The sequence below is a fragment of the Gymnogyps californianus genome, chromosome 4, assembly GCF_018139145.2.
Source record: "Gymnogyps californianus isolate 813 chromosome 4, ASM1813914v2, whole genome shotgun sequence".
NCBI classification, from domain to species: domain Eukaryota; kingdom Metazoa; phylum Chordata; class Aves; order Accipitriformes; family Cathartidae; genus Gymnogyps; species Gymnogyps californianus.
In genome coordinates this window covers 28,737,693-28,754,275 of record NC_059474.1, presented here as the reverse complement: position 1 = coordinate 28,754,275, position 16,583 = coordinate 28,737,693, and the positions used below count along the sequence as shown (strand labels likewise).

At 39.2% G+C, this 16,583-nt stretch overlaps 1 protein-coding gene across 1 annotated transcript in view; it reads left to right on the top strand.

Moving 5' to 3' along the window:
- GABRG1 (gamma-aminobutyric acid type A receptor subunit gamma1) overlaps nt 1-16,583 on the top strand; it is an 83,538-nt gene that overhangs the window by 48,896 nt on the left and 18,059 nt on the right. Inside the window, exon 5 of the mRNA XM_050895552.1 lies at nt 2,481-2,548. Coding sequence (XP_050751509.1) covers nt 2,481-2,548 — 68 coding nt within the window. The remainder of the gene's footprint in view (nt 1-2,480; nt 2,549-16,583) is intronic.

The window sequence follows — 16,583 nt, the reverse complement described above, 5'->3', positions numbered from 1 at the left end:
GAGAGGCTGTATCTGCAGAGTAATCAGCTCCTTCAGTAAAACTGGAGATACAAAAATTGACAGGGGAAAAAAAAAAGGAGGTGGGGGGGAGGATGCCTGTGGGTCATAGTTCAAGGTGAGAGATTCTGCGTAGTAAAGCAGTGAATTAGGGGAAAACTTGGATATTTGGTGTAGTGTAAGATCTTACCCATGCATCCCCTGAGCATTGTCCTGAAATAAGTCCCCTTCTGAAAAGGACCACAACAAGTAGAAATCTGGAAATGTTCAAGCAGCACGGATAACACTGTTACAAAAATTTCCAGTTCTGGTGTCCACATTTCAAGATGGATCTGGAAACAATGGAGGAAGTTTAGAAGTTAAAGGTGAACAGATTATCTGTAGGTTCCATTTGCATTACGTGGTATGAACTGTTCAGCATACTGAAGGCAAGTTTCAGAGGTGACCTTAATCGCTGTGTGTAGGTACTTGCGTCTGAACAAGAGGTTTGATATATGGCTAGGCAGTGCTGAAAGTTGGAGTCAAAGACTTGAACCTCAGAACAAAACAAGATTTCCTAACACTAAGGAGAATTAAATATTTCCTACTAATACAGGGAAAAAATAGTGGATTCAGCATTGCTTGAGCAATGAGGCAAGATACACTTTCATCCACCTTCTAGTCTAGCAGTGGAGTTGCTGTTATATAGATAAATAGGGCTGCAAAATTAAAGGAAGAGGACATCTGTTTGCAAGAAGCGGCATATGTAAAATATCTTATTTATATGTTATATTATTATACGTATGTGTATATACACACACGCATTATATACTTTTTTTACTCTGATTTTTCAGTCTGTGGATATGAGTTTTTGTGTTGCCCCACTTCCTTTATGAGCCCTGCAGATATTGAAAACATTTGCAGCTCAGGAAGTACTTATTTTTTTTCCCCAGGAAATAAATCGGTTTCCAGAGTCTATTTAAACTTTCTGTGAAGCATGCTGGGGTTAGGATGGTGATCAAGTGACTCTGTGCTCTGTGGTCATACAGAAAATCCTTTGTGCGTACAGAAAATCCAAAATCACTGGTGTGTCTTGCTGTCAGGCTCAGGATCACACCAGTAATCGGATTTGGAATCAGGGAGAATTTCCTCCCAAGTGAGACTGGCAGGGAAAAAGTATCTTAGGATATTTAGAAAATGTATCTTGCCTATCATTGTAGCTGGCAAGGATGTTAATGATACCCGGTTTCTTTCTGTGTGTCTGTTCGAGTTTTAGATTTTTGAGATTTGAAAAATCCTCTTACTTAAGATTTTAGGTTTGTTATAGAGCACTTGGGCGATCTCTGATGCTTTGCAGTATAAAGAAATCAAATCTGATGACCTAGGGTCCCTCACCTACGAAATCAAAGTGCCTTTTTGTTTGTACCTTCCCCCTTTTCCATCTGCAGATGGACAGAGATGCTTCATTTTAACATGCCAGATCATGAAAGAAAGACCAGCAGAGCTTTATTATTAACCCTCTTCATTCCACTTGGGACTAGGATGTATGTCCTCTTGTGTCCACATTCTGGCTCTCCAGTACAAGCTAGAAGAAAATGCTTGGTAAATTGATGAAGTTAAAATGCATCCTGACCTCTTCCATTTGTACCTTTTCCCCCTATAAACTAGTTAGGAGGAAAAGACTGAATTATCAGTGCCACCTGTACTTCAGATGTGACTTTCATGGGAAGTCACTTAGACTTTGTGCCCTTCTGTAAGTGCACAAAATAAGAGAGTATATTCTGTAAGAGAATGTATTTTTAAAACACTTAATTTTTGTCTGCCCAGTAAGAGTGGTTTCCCTGAGTTTTTAAAGAAAATTAAGTTTTGGAATGTTTAACTTTTAAATGACTTTCACTTGAGGAGCTTTCAATTTGGTGTTTGAAGTGGTGTATTAATCAAGCTGATGAAAGGACTTTAGTAATCCTTAGGTGTGCTATAGTGGCATGAATTGAAGAAATCTGTGGTGAAAAGTTATTTTATTTTTGTTATGCATTTTCAGTAGGAATCAACAGAAGCACTGCATGTTGATTCCTTACAGCTGATAAACACATCTGCTCCCAGACCTCATGGTTTGTTGTACGAACAATTTTTTTCCAAACATTTTTTTTTCTGTTTATGATTAAATTTTTATGTTGAACGACAGGTTTTGTTTTTGGTTTTGGGTTTTTTTTCCTTCCTTTACCTTTTATACCTTTTATATCTGTCTTATATGTTCGCAAAGCACAGGTGGGGATTGCCTTATGAACTAAAATATTCATGTTGATAACTCTAACAATTTGTATGGAATAAGGGAACCAAGTCATATATGATCCTTCACAGAATGAACAAACTAAAGATTTAATTATTCTGAATCTAATAAAAGAATATCAGATTTGTTGTTGTTTTAGTAAATAGGTTAAATCACACTAACAATGTACAGAGTTAATTAAATATGTAATTATTATGATTACTGTTTTGTTTAGTGAGAACTACGGTAATTGAAACAGATGTCTATGTTAACAGCATTGGCCCAGTTGACCCAATCAATATGGTAAGTTCTGATTATTGACAGAAAACATTATCTGAATGATGCTATGGGTTAATATTATGAAATAATTCTAATCTCAGTCAAATAAGTTTATTTCTTACTGTGTATTCTTATGCTGTTGGATATGATTGTGATTATTGCAGAAACATGTTTAGGCTCTCTCTGTTTGAAATTGTTGTAATTTTAAAAATATATTTCTTCTTTAAAAAAAAAGAGGCCACACAGAGGATGTTGTATCAGGTCCTTATTTTGGTTTGTGTTGAACATTTTCACTATGTTTATACCTGGTTTATCTCTGGCCCAGTATAATTTCCTGGAGCTACTCTTCAAAGGTTAAGAAAAATAACAAGTAACCCAGCATTTGTGAGTAAAACTATTTTCAGTGCAGTGATTTATTATTATTTTTCAAATCCATAGATAGAAAAATTTGAAATTAACTCTTTTGTCCTTCTTTTTCCATGTCTTATTTAGTCTTATGAGTCCTCTTCAGTGTGTGTGTGTGTGTGTGTGTGTACATAGCTGGTTTCTTCAGAAGTTAAGCAATGGATCTCATCTAGTTTCTGGTAGACCTGTTGAGAGCTGACCTATCTATTTGGTACCAACAGTGAAGTAACAGCACTTATGAGAAAGTTCACTCTGTGGCCTTTTCTTAAATCACTTAGATTTTCTGTCGCGATGTGCATTGTATGAAATGGTGGTGTTGGAAGCTTTAGAAAAGCCTTGTTGCATGACGACTTCTGGAGACTGCTGCCCAGGACTAAGACTGGGACTGGCCCTTGAGCGGTTTGAGCTCAGCCCCCTCCTGCCTTTTTCCTTTTCCTCCTCCCTACGGAATTGTTGACAGAGTTGAATTTGCATGGCAGAGAAGTGTTTTGTTCAATCTGAGGCTGGAATATGCCAGTGCAGGGGGCTTCTGAGCATTTGGTGAAAGCACAGGAATTCTAGATTATTATTAAGGATCTTGTGGTTTACACGTATGTCGTCATGCTTGGGTGGGGAGTATTGACCTTCAGTGACGGGAAGCCAAGCAGGAAAAAACAGTGGTACTTAGATACTATGGCTAAAGGTGCCAAAAGTAGATGATGCAGATCTGTGGCAAAGGATATTCATTCAAGCATAATGGTCTAACAAGCTTAGAGTTGTCATTACCTGGGGCTGTGGCAGGGAAGTCCATGTCTCAGGCCAGGGCTATATGTAAAGAAATGCATGAAAAAGCAGAAGAGTGATGGGGTGCGGGAGACTTCAATTTCCATGCCCAGTATAAGTGGTGTCTTTGATTTTGTCTGTCTTCCTACTGCGGTCTTTCTTTTTTGCTTCTCTCCATCCTATCATCTTCTGAAGGAACTTATTGTGGGAACAAAATGTGTGGACAGGCAGCTACCTGTGAGGAGGATATAGCAAATGGTAGAGGCGTCCTTTTCCAGTAACCAATGTAAGTCCTTCAGCCTGTGGCCAGTAGGTATTACTTACACTGGAACTGAAAATGAGAAATGCTTACAGCTTCAGTTTTCCAGTTTTAAAGAACCAGCATGTGCCTGGCTTTGCAGGGTAGTCCTGCCCCATCTCCCATGCCCTGTTCTTGTCTCTGCAGCCCCTGGGCAGTCTCCCCGCTGCTGTGTACCATGGCCCCTCCTGTGCCCACAGCTGCCTTCTGCTTGCCCAGCCCGGAACCTTGGAGGCAGTGTTATCACGTGCCGTGCTTGCGGTAATGACAGTATCAGCCATGGGACTATTTCATGTCACTCGTTTAGAGGTCTCCCCACATCTGCTAGAGCTGTCCTAGAGCTGGGTGGTGATGCTCTTGCCATAGCGCTAATAAAAGCCAGTCATACTGGCTTTTAGTCCAAGGTAAGGATAGCACCGTATTGAAAAGGCATATTACTTCATTAGAGAGCAGGATCCTAATGGTTATAATGTATATCAACTGAATGTTTGTCCCTCTAACCTTCTGATTTCTGTTAAAAAAAAAAAAAAGATAACAATGAAGCATGCCACCAAAGGGTAATACGGTAAATGTCATTAAGACATAGAACTTTAAAATCTACTCTATGGTTTTTAAAAATGAGCAGAGAACTACTTAGCAATTTAAATTATAGTCTAAGGGCACTATAGCCTTCATAAAAGAGCAATTGCTTTCACTGGGCATGGACTCCAGGAACCTGGATCATATGAGCATCTAACATCACTAAAAATCAAATGTTTGTGAAAATAAATAAAACCATATATATGCAAATAATTTGATTAAGGTTTCCAAAAAAATGTTTTTAATCTGGGAAACAACATTCTCAGCAAAAAAATAATTACAGATTTGACCCTGTAAGCTTTCTTTATGTGAGCTGTTGGTTTCATTAGGAAGGCACTTTCCCTGGAGTCAATATTGTTTGAGATTGTTAACCAATAATCCAAAAATTGCTTCCATTTCAAGGGCTGTCCTTAGCCCTTCATTTGATCACTTAATGTGAGAACACATATCTGTGATTCCCCATTGGATTACTGATTTGCTAGATACGTTAATTCACTCTGGTAAATGATGTCCTTTAACTATTTAGTTTGGATACAATATGGCAGGATGTAGAGAGCATTTTTTCTAACAATGATGCTGAAGCAGCAGATCAAGGGAGTATGTTTGTCTGAAAGCTTCAGAGGACACATATTATGAGAGGAAACAAATTTATTTTTATAATTCAGTCTGTTTTCCTCTTGCTATCTGATAGACTTTCAGTTTCATAAAAGGGACGCTTTAAGTGTATGTATGACATTCATTAAAATGTGTTTTTGAAGGCTGTTGTGTTTTGGCTTTCACTATTTAACAAAGATCTACACAAAATTCTAGACGATATAGACACCCCCTGCTTAAGAGATGTTTTTCTACAGCATGTGATCTCTTTAGGCATCTGCAACCTGAGTAAACATTTTTAACAAGCGTCTGGATCAGCGGAGTATTTAGGCTTCTAATACTCATTAAGTCTAAAGATTTTTTAATCTGTCTTTTAGAGATAACCTGTGCTATGCATCGTGCAACAATCATGTAAAATGCAGTTAAGTGCATTTTTATGGCCAAAGTCTTGATCCTCAATAGCTCTGCAGTGGTCTAGGGATTTCTTAGCAGAATTTAGACATATGATGAATATTTAGAGCCTGGTTTTCCTCTACGTGGAAGCTCATTCAGTTGAGCACTTAATGTAGATGTACTTGGCTCTTACTACCTTTCTCTTTCCTTCCAATCTAGGGCCAAGATGAAAAAAAGCCACTCTGTTTGGTGGTACAAGTAGCAGAGTCTGATATACAGTCCCTGTGTAGAAATGCATGTTGATCCCTGTTGCCTGTGGGCCTCATTAGCCTTCTCTGCCCTGTATTCATCCCCCAAACTCTATGTGTTCATAAATACATAACGTTTTGTGCTACTGGTGCCCCGAGGGATCCAGGGGAAACCATGCCTGTGCCACAGCTTTTGTGGTTTGACAAGACCATGCAAGTGTGCAATTCAGTGGGTTGGGAGAGGCATGGCAGCCCTCCAAGACTTTTTTTACCTTCCTTTAACTAAGAGGATACCTGATCTTGTAATTTCTGTTTGATCAAAACTCTCAAGACAATAAAAGACTGCTACCCCAAATGAGAGAAATTTTTGGAGAAGGAATACAGGAGCAGTTCCTTAAGTATGAAACAGTATTACGTCATTGTGTCAAAAATGAAGAGCAAAGAGAAAAGTTTATACTTTCCCTGTCCTTAATGTCTATTTAATCAAGTTTCATATAGTAAATAGTGGGGCAATACTCAAGTAACAAAAATGGGGAAAGGGTTAGAAAGAGGCAGATAATTTCTATAGAGATGCATAGATGTCATGACTGATAGATTAAAAACTAGCCAAAAGAAAATACCTGTCTGTCTATATCTGTCTGTGTGTAAGTCTACACATATATAAATATGTATGTTTACAGAAACAAAATTATGTTTTAAAATTCCTTTGTTTTTTCATATGTTTCTAAGTCATGATTTAACATTTTGAAACATTATGGTATCATTACCATTTTAGTGTGTTTGAGGGCTACATATTTTTTTCTTCCCTTGCTGTGGATGCAGATGATGCTCTCTATTCAGCTTTTGTATTTATTAATGGAACTCAGTATTAGAAGGTCCAGACTGAAAATTCCAGGATAAATTTCTAGGATTGCACTTCACTGAAGCAGTTTGGATTCCTTGTTATTTTCCAGCATTTCTGTCTCTTCTGTGGATGATTTAGCTTTTGTCGCATGATCTTTGCTAGTTATCCATTGAAGGCTACTGTGACCGCAAGCTGAAGGCCATACTTTGAAGCCTAGTACTCTTATTTTTAACAAGATAGCTAAACCACTGAGCAAATCAGACATTCACAGAATACACAATGTGCTACTTTGGTACACAGACTGCATGGCCTAGACACTGTTAGGATACAATTTTTCCTGTCATATTGTACCATTTATGACTTTGTGTAGAATGTGTTGATGGTGAATTTTAAGTGTACTTTGAGTTCTAAATTCCATTTCATTCTCAATTTGCAGTAACTAGTAGCAGATTTTTTTGTTTGTTTAAGGTATTCAAGTATCAATGTGATCAGTATCCTAATATAGATTGTTCAATGTTATTGTACTTGTGGAGGATGCTTTGTGGTCAGGTGTGTCACTGCACTTATTCTACTAGTCGCTAAATTTGTATTGAAGGTTTGAAGGTTTTGTACTCTTACTTTGCAGTGCCAGGTAATTTACATTAAGCACACTAGAATAAAAGTAATTGTGACCCAAAGATACATTATCTGAAGCTACCCTGAAATCCAGTACTCAAAGATGCACACTCTTTGTGTGCGTTATTCTGTAAATCAATGTATTTTTAATTCTGTTTTTGAATGATATTAAATGTTTTGTTACAGAATGAATAGTAACTAGCATAAAGGAAAGATGAGGCTTAGAAAGAGACAGAGATAGATACTGGAATTAGCAAGGCCCTGATCCTAGGCATGTACTTCAGTTTACATGTGTGAACCATGTCACATTGACTTAAGGATTTAACAAACACAGTAGGAAAAAATCCAAAGTAAGAAGTGTATATAAGGAAAGATAGGAACTCACTCTCTCTCCCCCTCCCTCCCTGTCTGTCTGTTACAGAGCTGTGTGTCTAAGTGAACATAGTTCCATAGAAGAAACATAAACATAATAAATCACAGTGCTATCCAAATGCTGCAGTGCATAGTCATATTTCAGGACTGGGTGAACACTGCTTGATAAGGCTTGTCGTGGTTTGTGAACTGCATTTGAAGCTTTTCGTGGAGGTTGGAATTGCTTTCATGTTTGAAGAAGATTGTTTTGAGGAGAACCATTGTCTCTATGAGCTTTATGATGACAGACTGAAAGGAAGAGCATGAGGGATGCACTTCTGCCCATATTTGAGAATTTATAAGGTTTCCTAAGGTTGTGTGGGTTCAGCATGCAAGCACTGCAAATTTTCGGAGAGTCAAGTGTGTGCATTTTATGCAAACTGGTTCCATTCTCTTTCAAATGGCAGATATATTTGTTCATAAATCAGGACAGAAGTACCAACAAGTCTTTGAATATTACCTGTTTCTTACTGTATAGCGTCATCTTTGGAGTAAGCTAGAATAATAAATTTTTTCCCAACTTACTCTTTTATTTTGATTAGGAAAGATAGATTCCAATCATTTTGGTGCCTGTCAGAGCTGCAAGTGATCAGAGTTAATTTACTGTTACTCAGATGAGTGTTTGAGATTGATGGACACAATGTTCATTTACAGCAGCTGAGTAAATATTCCTTCAGTAGGCTTCAGCATTTTTTTTTCTTTGTTTTGAAATATATTTAAGTGTCAAAAACCATATGTCTGTTAGTATTTCTTATTTTACCAGCTCTAGGAACTTGAGTAATACTTCACAAATACAATTTCATGAATGTTCTCTGTTTTTTTCTGAAAAAAATTAGCTTAAATCGATTAGTCTGGCTCTTGCAGGCAGCTAGCTTGCCTACTGCTATTGCAAGGTAGCTCTAAGCTTCCCTGTTCGGTTTCAGGGGAATTGGCCAAGTACAGGCAATATTCTGCTCATACTGGCTCAGCACTGCAGTTCCTGTGTCGCTCCCAATTTCTGTGATCATTTTGAAGGGAATGGCGAGGGGTGAGGGAAAAGGCAGCCGTTGTATGACAGACAAATGTTGCAGTAGCTTTCTGAAACCAAATCAGAGTACAGGCATCTTTTCAGCCCCCACTTTAAACAGCATTCAGTACTTGTCCCATTTTCAGCTGCAGTTTACCAGTTGTCCCATAACAGATATGAAGTCAGGACAAGTAGTTAAGGTTCTACACAAGACACCAGAAAATTCTATGCTCTTTGCTGTAAAATATGGCCTGATTTCTGTGTGCCATTTGGCAATGCTATAATCTAAGGCTGCAGGCTTTTTGTGCTGTGGTTTATTCTTAAATCTTATGTTAGACTGGTTCATGCTTTAGGAAATACTGGTTTTGTATAGTACCGTTGTATCACTTAAGCCACAGTTGGCACCGTTTCAGTATTAATAGTAATAATAAAAATTTACTTTGACTTAACTCCCCTGACTTCAGTAAAGTGTGCCAGCATACTGGTTGGAAATCCCGTTTATATCTCAGATTCTTAGCATCCGCAGCCAGAGCAATAACCAAACTGCCTTTGAAGTATCTGAAATTTCAGATGTTAGTGCTCTGTATTTGCATAAGGCTAATTTGTTAAAGAAATAGCAGAAGTGCTGAGCCGTGGACATGGTTGGGGCTAGAAGACAATTCTGAAAAGCTTCTTCCTTTTTATCTGTGGTCAGTCTGTCAGTGTGTTGTGAGGAAGTCCCTTAATTTCTTGTGTTCCCAGTACTTGATCTATTTAAGTGTTGATGTGAATGCACTTCTTAAAACTCTTCCTTTGGTACTTCTGCACAGGATGTCTTCCATGGCCACCTTCTCTTCTCCTGCTCTCAACTATGTCTTGGTAGTTTCATGCACAAATTCAGCAACCTTTCTGTGCCAGTTGCCTGCTATTCTGTGTGTCTCCTTTTGTCCAATCTGAAATACTGCCTTGTATCCCTCATATCTGTTCACAGGTGTTTAGTTAGCTCAGTGTGGCTAAATCATGGCTTTAAGTCTTCCCACTTTTCAGCCCTTTCACATTCTCAGTTGCTGTGGATAATCACTAGTCTGTATGTCATTGAGGCCTGAAATCTAAAAATTTTCTATGACGTGATGGATCTTAGAATGAGGAGTAGGGTCTCAGTTGTAGTCTTGCAAATTCTGAGTGCAAAGGGGTTTTATTTTTATTTATTTTTTAATCCGTCACATGGAATCTCTTGTCCAGACTCCCATTGTTACGGTAACGTATTTTTGTCACCTTTCCAGTTGCAGCCTTGCTCCGTTCATGCCACCTAGAGATGTGCTACAGAGAGAATTTTCCACTGTTTCTACTGAGTCATTTCTTGCTCAGGTTCTTCCTCTGTCTCCTCTTTCACTGGACCTCACACATAAACAGTTTCCTTTCACTTTCAAGGCACTTCAAAGCCTATCCCCAGCCATTTTTAGTTGGGTTTTTTTTTCCCAGGAGGCCATTTCCTATCTCAGATTTCACTAGTTTCTGCTCCCATCCTTTCAACTTTTCATATCACTTTCTCCCAAGCTGTCCTTTACGCTTGAAAGAAACTTTCTATAAATGTCTACAAATCCCTTCATTGTTTCTCATGATGTTCCTGTTTAAACTTACTTTTTTTCTTTTTTTTTTCCCTTTTTTTTTTTTCTTTCTGTGGAGGCTACAAAATATCACAAACAATTAAGCTTTTGTTGTGCTAAAATCACTACCTGTAATTCTGACTGGTATTGGATTCTTTATTTTGTGTTACTTATGCTCCCATTGTCTTTCCAAATCTTGTCTTTTATGTTAAATTCAAACAGTAAGCTCCTTGCAGAGGATGTGTATCCTGTATAAGCAGTACTGAGTGCCTGCACAATTCAGTTGTGATCTGAGATGATCTAAACCAAGAATAATGTTAATATAAGTACCACATAACACTTCACTGAGAAGGTAAAGGTATTGATTAGTGCTAAAGCTAACCCTAACAGTGTTAGGGTTTACTCCTGCTTTTCCACCCCAAACTGCACAGACTGCTTGGCTGCTCTTTCGTACAGTTTATTGTTGCTTCCGATGTCTTAATATCCTCTCCAAATACTTTCTGTCTGCTCCTGCTGTGGTTGTCTCCCTTGTGTCTGCAGCTGAGACAAGCTACATTTAGTTCTTTGTCTTGTACCTCTTATCTTTGTGTCAAATAGATGATAAATATTTTGAAGAACATTACACATTATTCTTTGTTATTAATTCCTAATCTGTCTGTCTATATGGAAATTTGTGATGCTGCATTCCAGTTGTGGGAATAATTCTGCTGGCCTAGATTTGAATGGGGTTTCAGGAGAAAAGGCAGGGGATGTTCTTTGATTGTAACAGCTTGTTGCAATAGAAACTGCCCTTGGCAATGGCTCCTACCATACAGGTTTTCATTGCCTCCTTTGCTGCTGTGTTCCCGAGGAAAGCTGCTGTTATTCACTGACCCCTACAATGGCTGGTGCCAGGATCTGTGCTGACACTACAAAACCTCATCATCTGTTAAAAGCTGGGCAGCTACAGGAACAGGATTTTTCTCCTCACAGTGCATGCTACGTGAAGTTCACTTTACAAAGCAGGGGAATGGTCTGGATGCCCTTTCCTGCAGCAGCATCTCCAAGCTGTTTACCAAGGAAGCAGACCCACTCCTGGAAAGAGTGTTGCCCTACTCCCTTGTTAATAGGGGTGACAGCACTGACAAAATAGCTATTAAGAAACGCAATGGGTTTTAGCTAGTAAGTGAATGTAACTTCCCTGCCTGTTGATCTTGGCCTTTATTATTTTTATTCTGTTGTATGATTTTAAATTTCATCAAGTCTTATACACTCTGGATGGTTATTTCGACCGCCATGGAGAATGCACATCTAGAACACTTTTTGTTGGACTATTTTGAAGTTTGTCATTCACTGGCATACATTAAGTGCTGCATAAGATTTCACCTTTTTGAATAACAGTAGTGTCTCTATTGCAGAGGGTTATTCCCACAAAGGGAATGCCCTTGGGGCCAGTAAGTAAACAGAGGCTCTTTTAGGAAGTTCTTAACAGTTGTCCATGCTCTTATATCTTCAGTGTAGCAGATGATTGATATTTGGAGTTGCATGACTGCGTCATCAACCAGAAAGCTAAACTGATAGGAGTGCTGTATTTCATGTAGGATAATGTATCTTACAGGAGTTGCAGGGTAGAAGTCAAACCCAGATAAGTCTCCTTGCCATCAGTGTTGGGATTTTGAAGCATGGCAGGAAAACCATGGAAATAAAAGACCAAGCAGTAACTGTGCAATTAATCTTGCTTTAAAAACAGTTGCACCATACTGAATAGTGAAGTATTGTGTTTGAGACTTTATAGCTTATTTATAAAAGAAAACTGTAGAAAACTGTGTATACTTGAGTAATGTGCAGCTTTGTCGCTAAAGTTGTTTGTGCGACCAATTTTGACTGCTTGAGTCTAGTTACAGGAAAGTTGTATTGGGTTTGCGTGGCAAGGTTTTGGTAGCGGGGGGGCTACAGGGGGTGGCTTCTGTGAGAAGCTGCTAGAAGCTTCCCCTATGTCCGATAAAGTGAATGCCAGCGGGTTCCAAGACGGACCCGCCGCTGGCCAAGGCCGAGCCCATCAGCAACAGTGGTAGTGCCTCTGGGATAGCATATTTAAGAAAGGGAAAAGAAGTTACAGGGGAGTAGCAATTGCAGCCAGGAGAGAGGAGTGAGAAGATGCGAGAGAAACAACTCTGCAGACACCAAGGTCAGTGAAGAAGGAGGGGGAGGAGGTGCTCCAGGTTCCGGAGCAGAGATTCCCCTGCAGCCCATGGTGAAGACCATGGTGAGGCAGGCTGTCCCCCTGCAGCCCATGGAAGTCCACGGTGGAGCAGATATCCACCTGCAGCCCATGGAGGACCCCATGCCGGAGCAAGTGGATGCCCAAAGGAGGCTGTGACCCCATGGGAAGCCCGTGCTGGAGCAGGCTCCTGGCAGGACCTGTGGACCCATGGACCTGTGGAGAGAGGAGCCCACACTGGAGCAGGTTTGCTGGCAGGACTTGTGACCCCATGGGGGACCCACGCTGGAGCAGTCTGTTCCTGAAGGACTGCACCCTGTGGAAGGGACCCACGCTGGAGCAGTTCGTGAAGAACTGTAGCCTGTGGGACAGACTCACGTTAGAGAAGTTTGTGGAGGACTGTCTCCCATGGGAGGGACCCCACGCTGGAGCAGGGGAAGAGTGTGAGGAGTCCTCCCCCTGAGGAGGAAGGAGCGGCAGAAACAACGTGTGATGAACTGACCCAAACCCCCATTCCCCATCCCCCTGCGCCGCTCGGGGGGAGGAGGAGGTAGAGAAAATCTGGAGTAAAGTGAAGCCCAGGAAGAAGGGAGGGGTGGGGGGAAGGTGTTTTAAGATTTGTTTTATTTCTCATTATCCTACTCTGATTTGACTGGTAATAAATTAAACTAATTTTTTCCCCAAGTCGAGTCTGTTTTGCCCGTGACGGTAATTGGTGAGTGATCTCCCTGTCCTTACCTTGACCCACGAGCCTTTCGTTATATTTTCTCTCCCCTGTCCAGTTGAGGAGGGGAGTGATAGAGCGGCTTTGGTGGGCACCTGGCATCCAGCCAGGGTCAACCCACCACAAAAGTAGATGTAGCTGCTGAATTTAGAAAGTACAGTTAATGGAGCTGATAAATTACTACTGACAACCTCAAAGCTGAACCCTTAACCCGTACCAGTATTCACTCCTGGGTTTTTAATGTATGTGTATGTATTTATGTCTGATTTTTTTTTTTTTTTTGTTCTGAGTTGTCTTCTCTGGTTCTTTCTGTAGTTTAATGTTTGTTCATGAGTGGCCGTAGCTGAAATATTCAAGTTTCAATTGAAAAGCAAAACAAAACTTCTTGTATAATCTTCAGTGTGGGGAAGTATATAGATTATATATGTATCATCTAGTTCCTCTCCTTATGCTCTCTTCAAATGGCCAAAATCTAGGCTGATCAAATAAAAGCAGAGATTTTGCTGAAGTGCTTTAGTTACTTTTCTAGCTAATCTTTTGACTATTGGCAAGATTTTAATTATAGTTTCTAATCTACAAAGCATTGAAATAAATCTTGCCTTTTATTCATATTGTTGTTTGCATCTGTCACTTTGCATGTTCAAAATAAGGACTGGATAAGCACAGATGCCAAATTATGATGTGAAGAGTGATAGATTTTTTTCTGTATTGTGACCATGTAGGTCTTGCAGTACTCTCTCACCTGTAGATATGATTTACCATATTTCCACTTACCCTGTGCCTATGTTCTCATAGCATCCTCCAGTGTGATTATCTGTACAATTGTAACAATCTAACTGGTTAAAAGACTGGGAGCAGATGCTGTGCACTTCTGTTCAGTGTATTTCCTGCAGCTCCCACTTCTTCCACAGCTGCAGTATCTTTAATGTAATATTACAGGTACATGTCAGAATCATTGTGATTTGTTGGATCTTTTAGGTCTCACCCTAAGATCACTAGATTTAGATTGCTCTAGTGAGCAAACTAAAACGGTTTACCAAAACAAGAAATTTTACTTTTGCTTTGGTCCCAGCCATGGGGATCAAGCTCTGAAACCATTGTTGGCCCTGAAGCAGCTCAAAAATATTTTTAAAGGGCTTTTAAAGTAACCCACCAGGGAGAGCAACCACATTTTAGACATTTTGTTAAGAGTAGTTATACATCAAAGATGGGTTAAGTATTTTAATAAATTACTTAATAGCCCCTTATTGATGTCCAGAGATATTTGGGTGAGGGAAAAGGTAAAGGTTACGAGTCTTTATTGGCAGCACACTGGCAAGATGAAGATAAATTGGCTAATGCTTGATGCTTTACTTCATGCTTACCTCTTAGGAAAGCATGTGGTTACCAGTTTTGTCTATGACATTCTTTGTTGTTTAAACCTCTTAATCAGCATATTAAACTGAGTCTTCAATATTAAGTCACATCTCTTAATGTCAAAACATATAGGTTGGTAGAATGTTTTCTTTAGTTTTCCCTTCTTCATTTTTTTTTTCTGAAAAATTCCCTGCCTCCATCACATTGAGTTCCAGTTTAAGGAATTAGAAAGCCGGATAGAATGAAGAAACATGGGGAAAATATCTTGAAGCTCAGATAAATGAATAAGATGAAGTCATGTCACACTTGGTAATTGAACTGAGTTCAGGGGCTCCCTATGAAACAGATTTCTGAATTATCTTGTTGCGCTCCAGAAAACTCCAGGTATACTTCAGGTGAAATTTTGAATCTGGGAGAGAAGCTGGGGTGGGTTTTTGAGCAAAGATGAAATGGCAGAAGTATGTTTTTATTCATTTTTCCCTGAAATTCACTGGTAATGAACTGTATTGCAGGCCTGTAGTTCACTAACACAATTTTTCAGTTCTGAGTTTGGTTTTGGGACTTTTCATTGCTTTTGTGTTTGGCCCCAGAAAACTAGGCCACTTTTTTCCTGTTCTCAAACAAAATGTGTTGCAGTTAACATAATCCAGCCAACAATTTAGCAACTCATTGCTTGACTTCTCCACACTTTTTTTTGTGGAATATCAAATCAGTTGTGAGACTGCCAGACAAAATATCCAAGAAAAATGTTTTTTTCTGCTTTGTGAGATTTTTTCCATCTTTATTGATATTGTGTTGGAATTCACGTGATGTGGTTTGCACTAAGAAACAACCATGTAGGGCGGTATCTGCCTCCCTTTCTTTCACAGCTTTCCAATAAAAAGAACAATCCACTGGCCCATTTTCATGTCTAACTGTAATTGAACTGTACATGACAATGAAACTGATGTTGAAGATTCCATTTATTCCCATACAGTAGCTGTTCCTACTTTATTTGAAGTAATTGCTTTTATTTATTAAATGATTCTCTCTCAGACTATACACCTGCTTGTCAATATTCACAGTTTGTTCACTACCTGGCCCTTTAATGGTAGTCTCTGATCAGTCACTGTGTTCCCAGCCTTTGGAGTTTGTTATGATCTTTTAGAGAGGAAAGAGATGGAGGAGAATTGCAGTTATCTGTAAATAATTAGGCAGGTGGGCTCTTTATGCCAGCTGTGCAAAAAAGAGTTCAGTGATCTAATCAAATGCCAAATATGAGCTAACCTGTGCCACGGTTATTGAACCCTGTGAGGCTAAATATGAATAAGAATGCATTTTGCTATGGCTGTGACTAACACAGCCATAGATTGATTCCATTTTATTCTGCATGGCTATTTTATCATTAGTTTCATTTGAAAGAGAGAGTAGTAACCAATTTTTATGGTTACACAGTGGCATTGAATGGTGAGTTTTATGAAAGACTAATAGAAGTAGTGATAAGAGTGTTAATTTTAACTTTTTGTAAGAAAATAAGGAAAACAAAATAGTTGCTCAGGAAGATTTGTTGCACTAAAAGAATGTTGTATAAAACTGGCTGCTGTTGTGCTTGCTTATACGGTGTCTAAACAAAGATAGGGATTTTATTCGTCTAGTTTTGGAAACAATGTACTCCCAGAAAAGACAGTATAGTGATTTTTCTACCTCATTTTCAACAAATTTTAGGGACACAGATTTCCCCTTCTTAAAAGGAAATATGAAATATTTTTCAGGAGATGCAAATTTAAGGGAATTCAGTGTATGAATCCATAAAATCTGAAAATCTCAGGCCTGTTTCAAAACTAGATTTTCAGAAAGAATCCAACTTTCTGGATAATCCCCCTAGCATAGTTTCCCTTTCAGGTTACTGCTCTCAAGCATCTATACTGTCACAGCTACATGCTGCCAGACTCTTAGTTGTCTGATCATCCTATATGTTTGCCTGTGCTTGGTGACTCCTTGGGATCTGTTCAGACCTATGCCACCTGGCCTCTTCTGCGGGGAAACTTGTGTTCAGAAA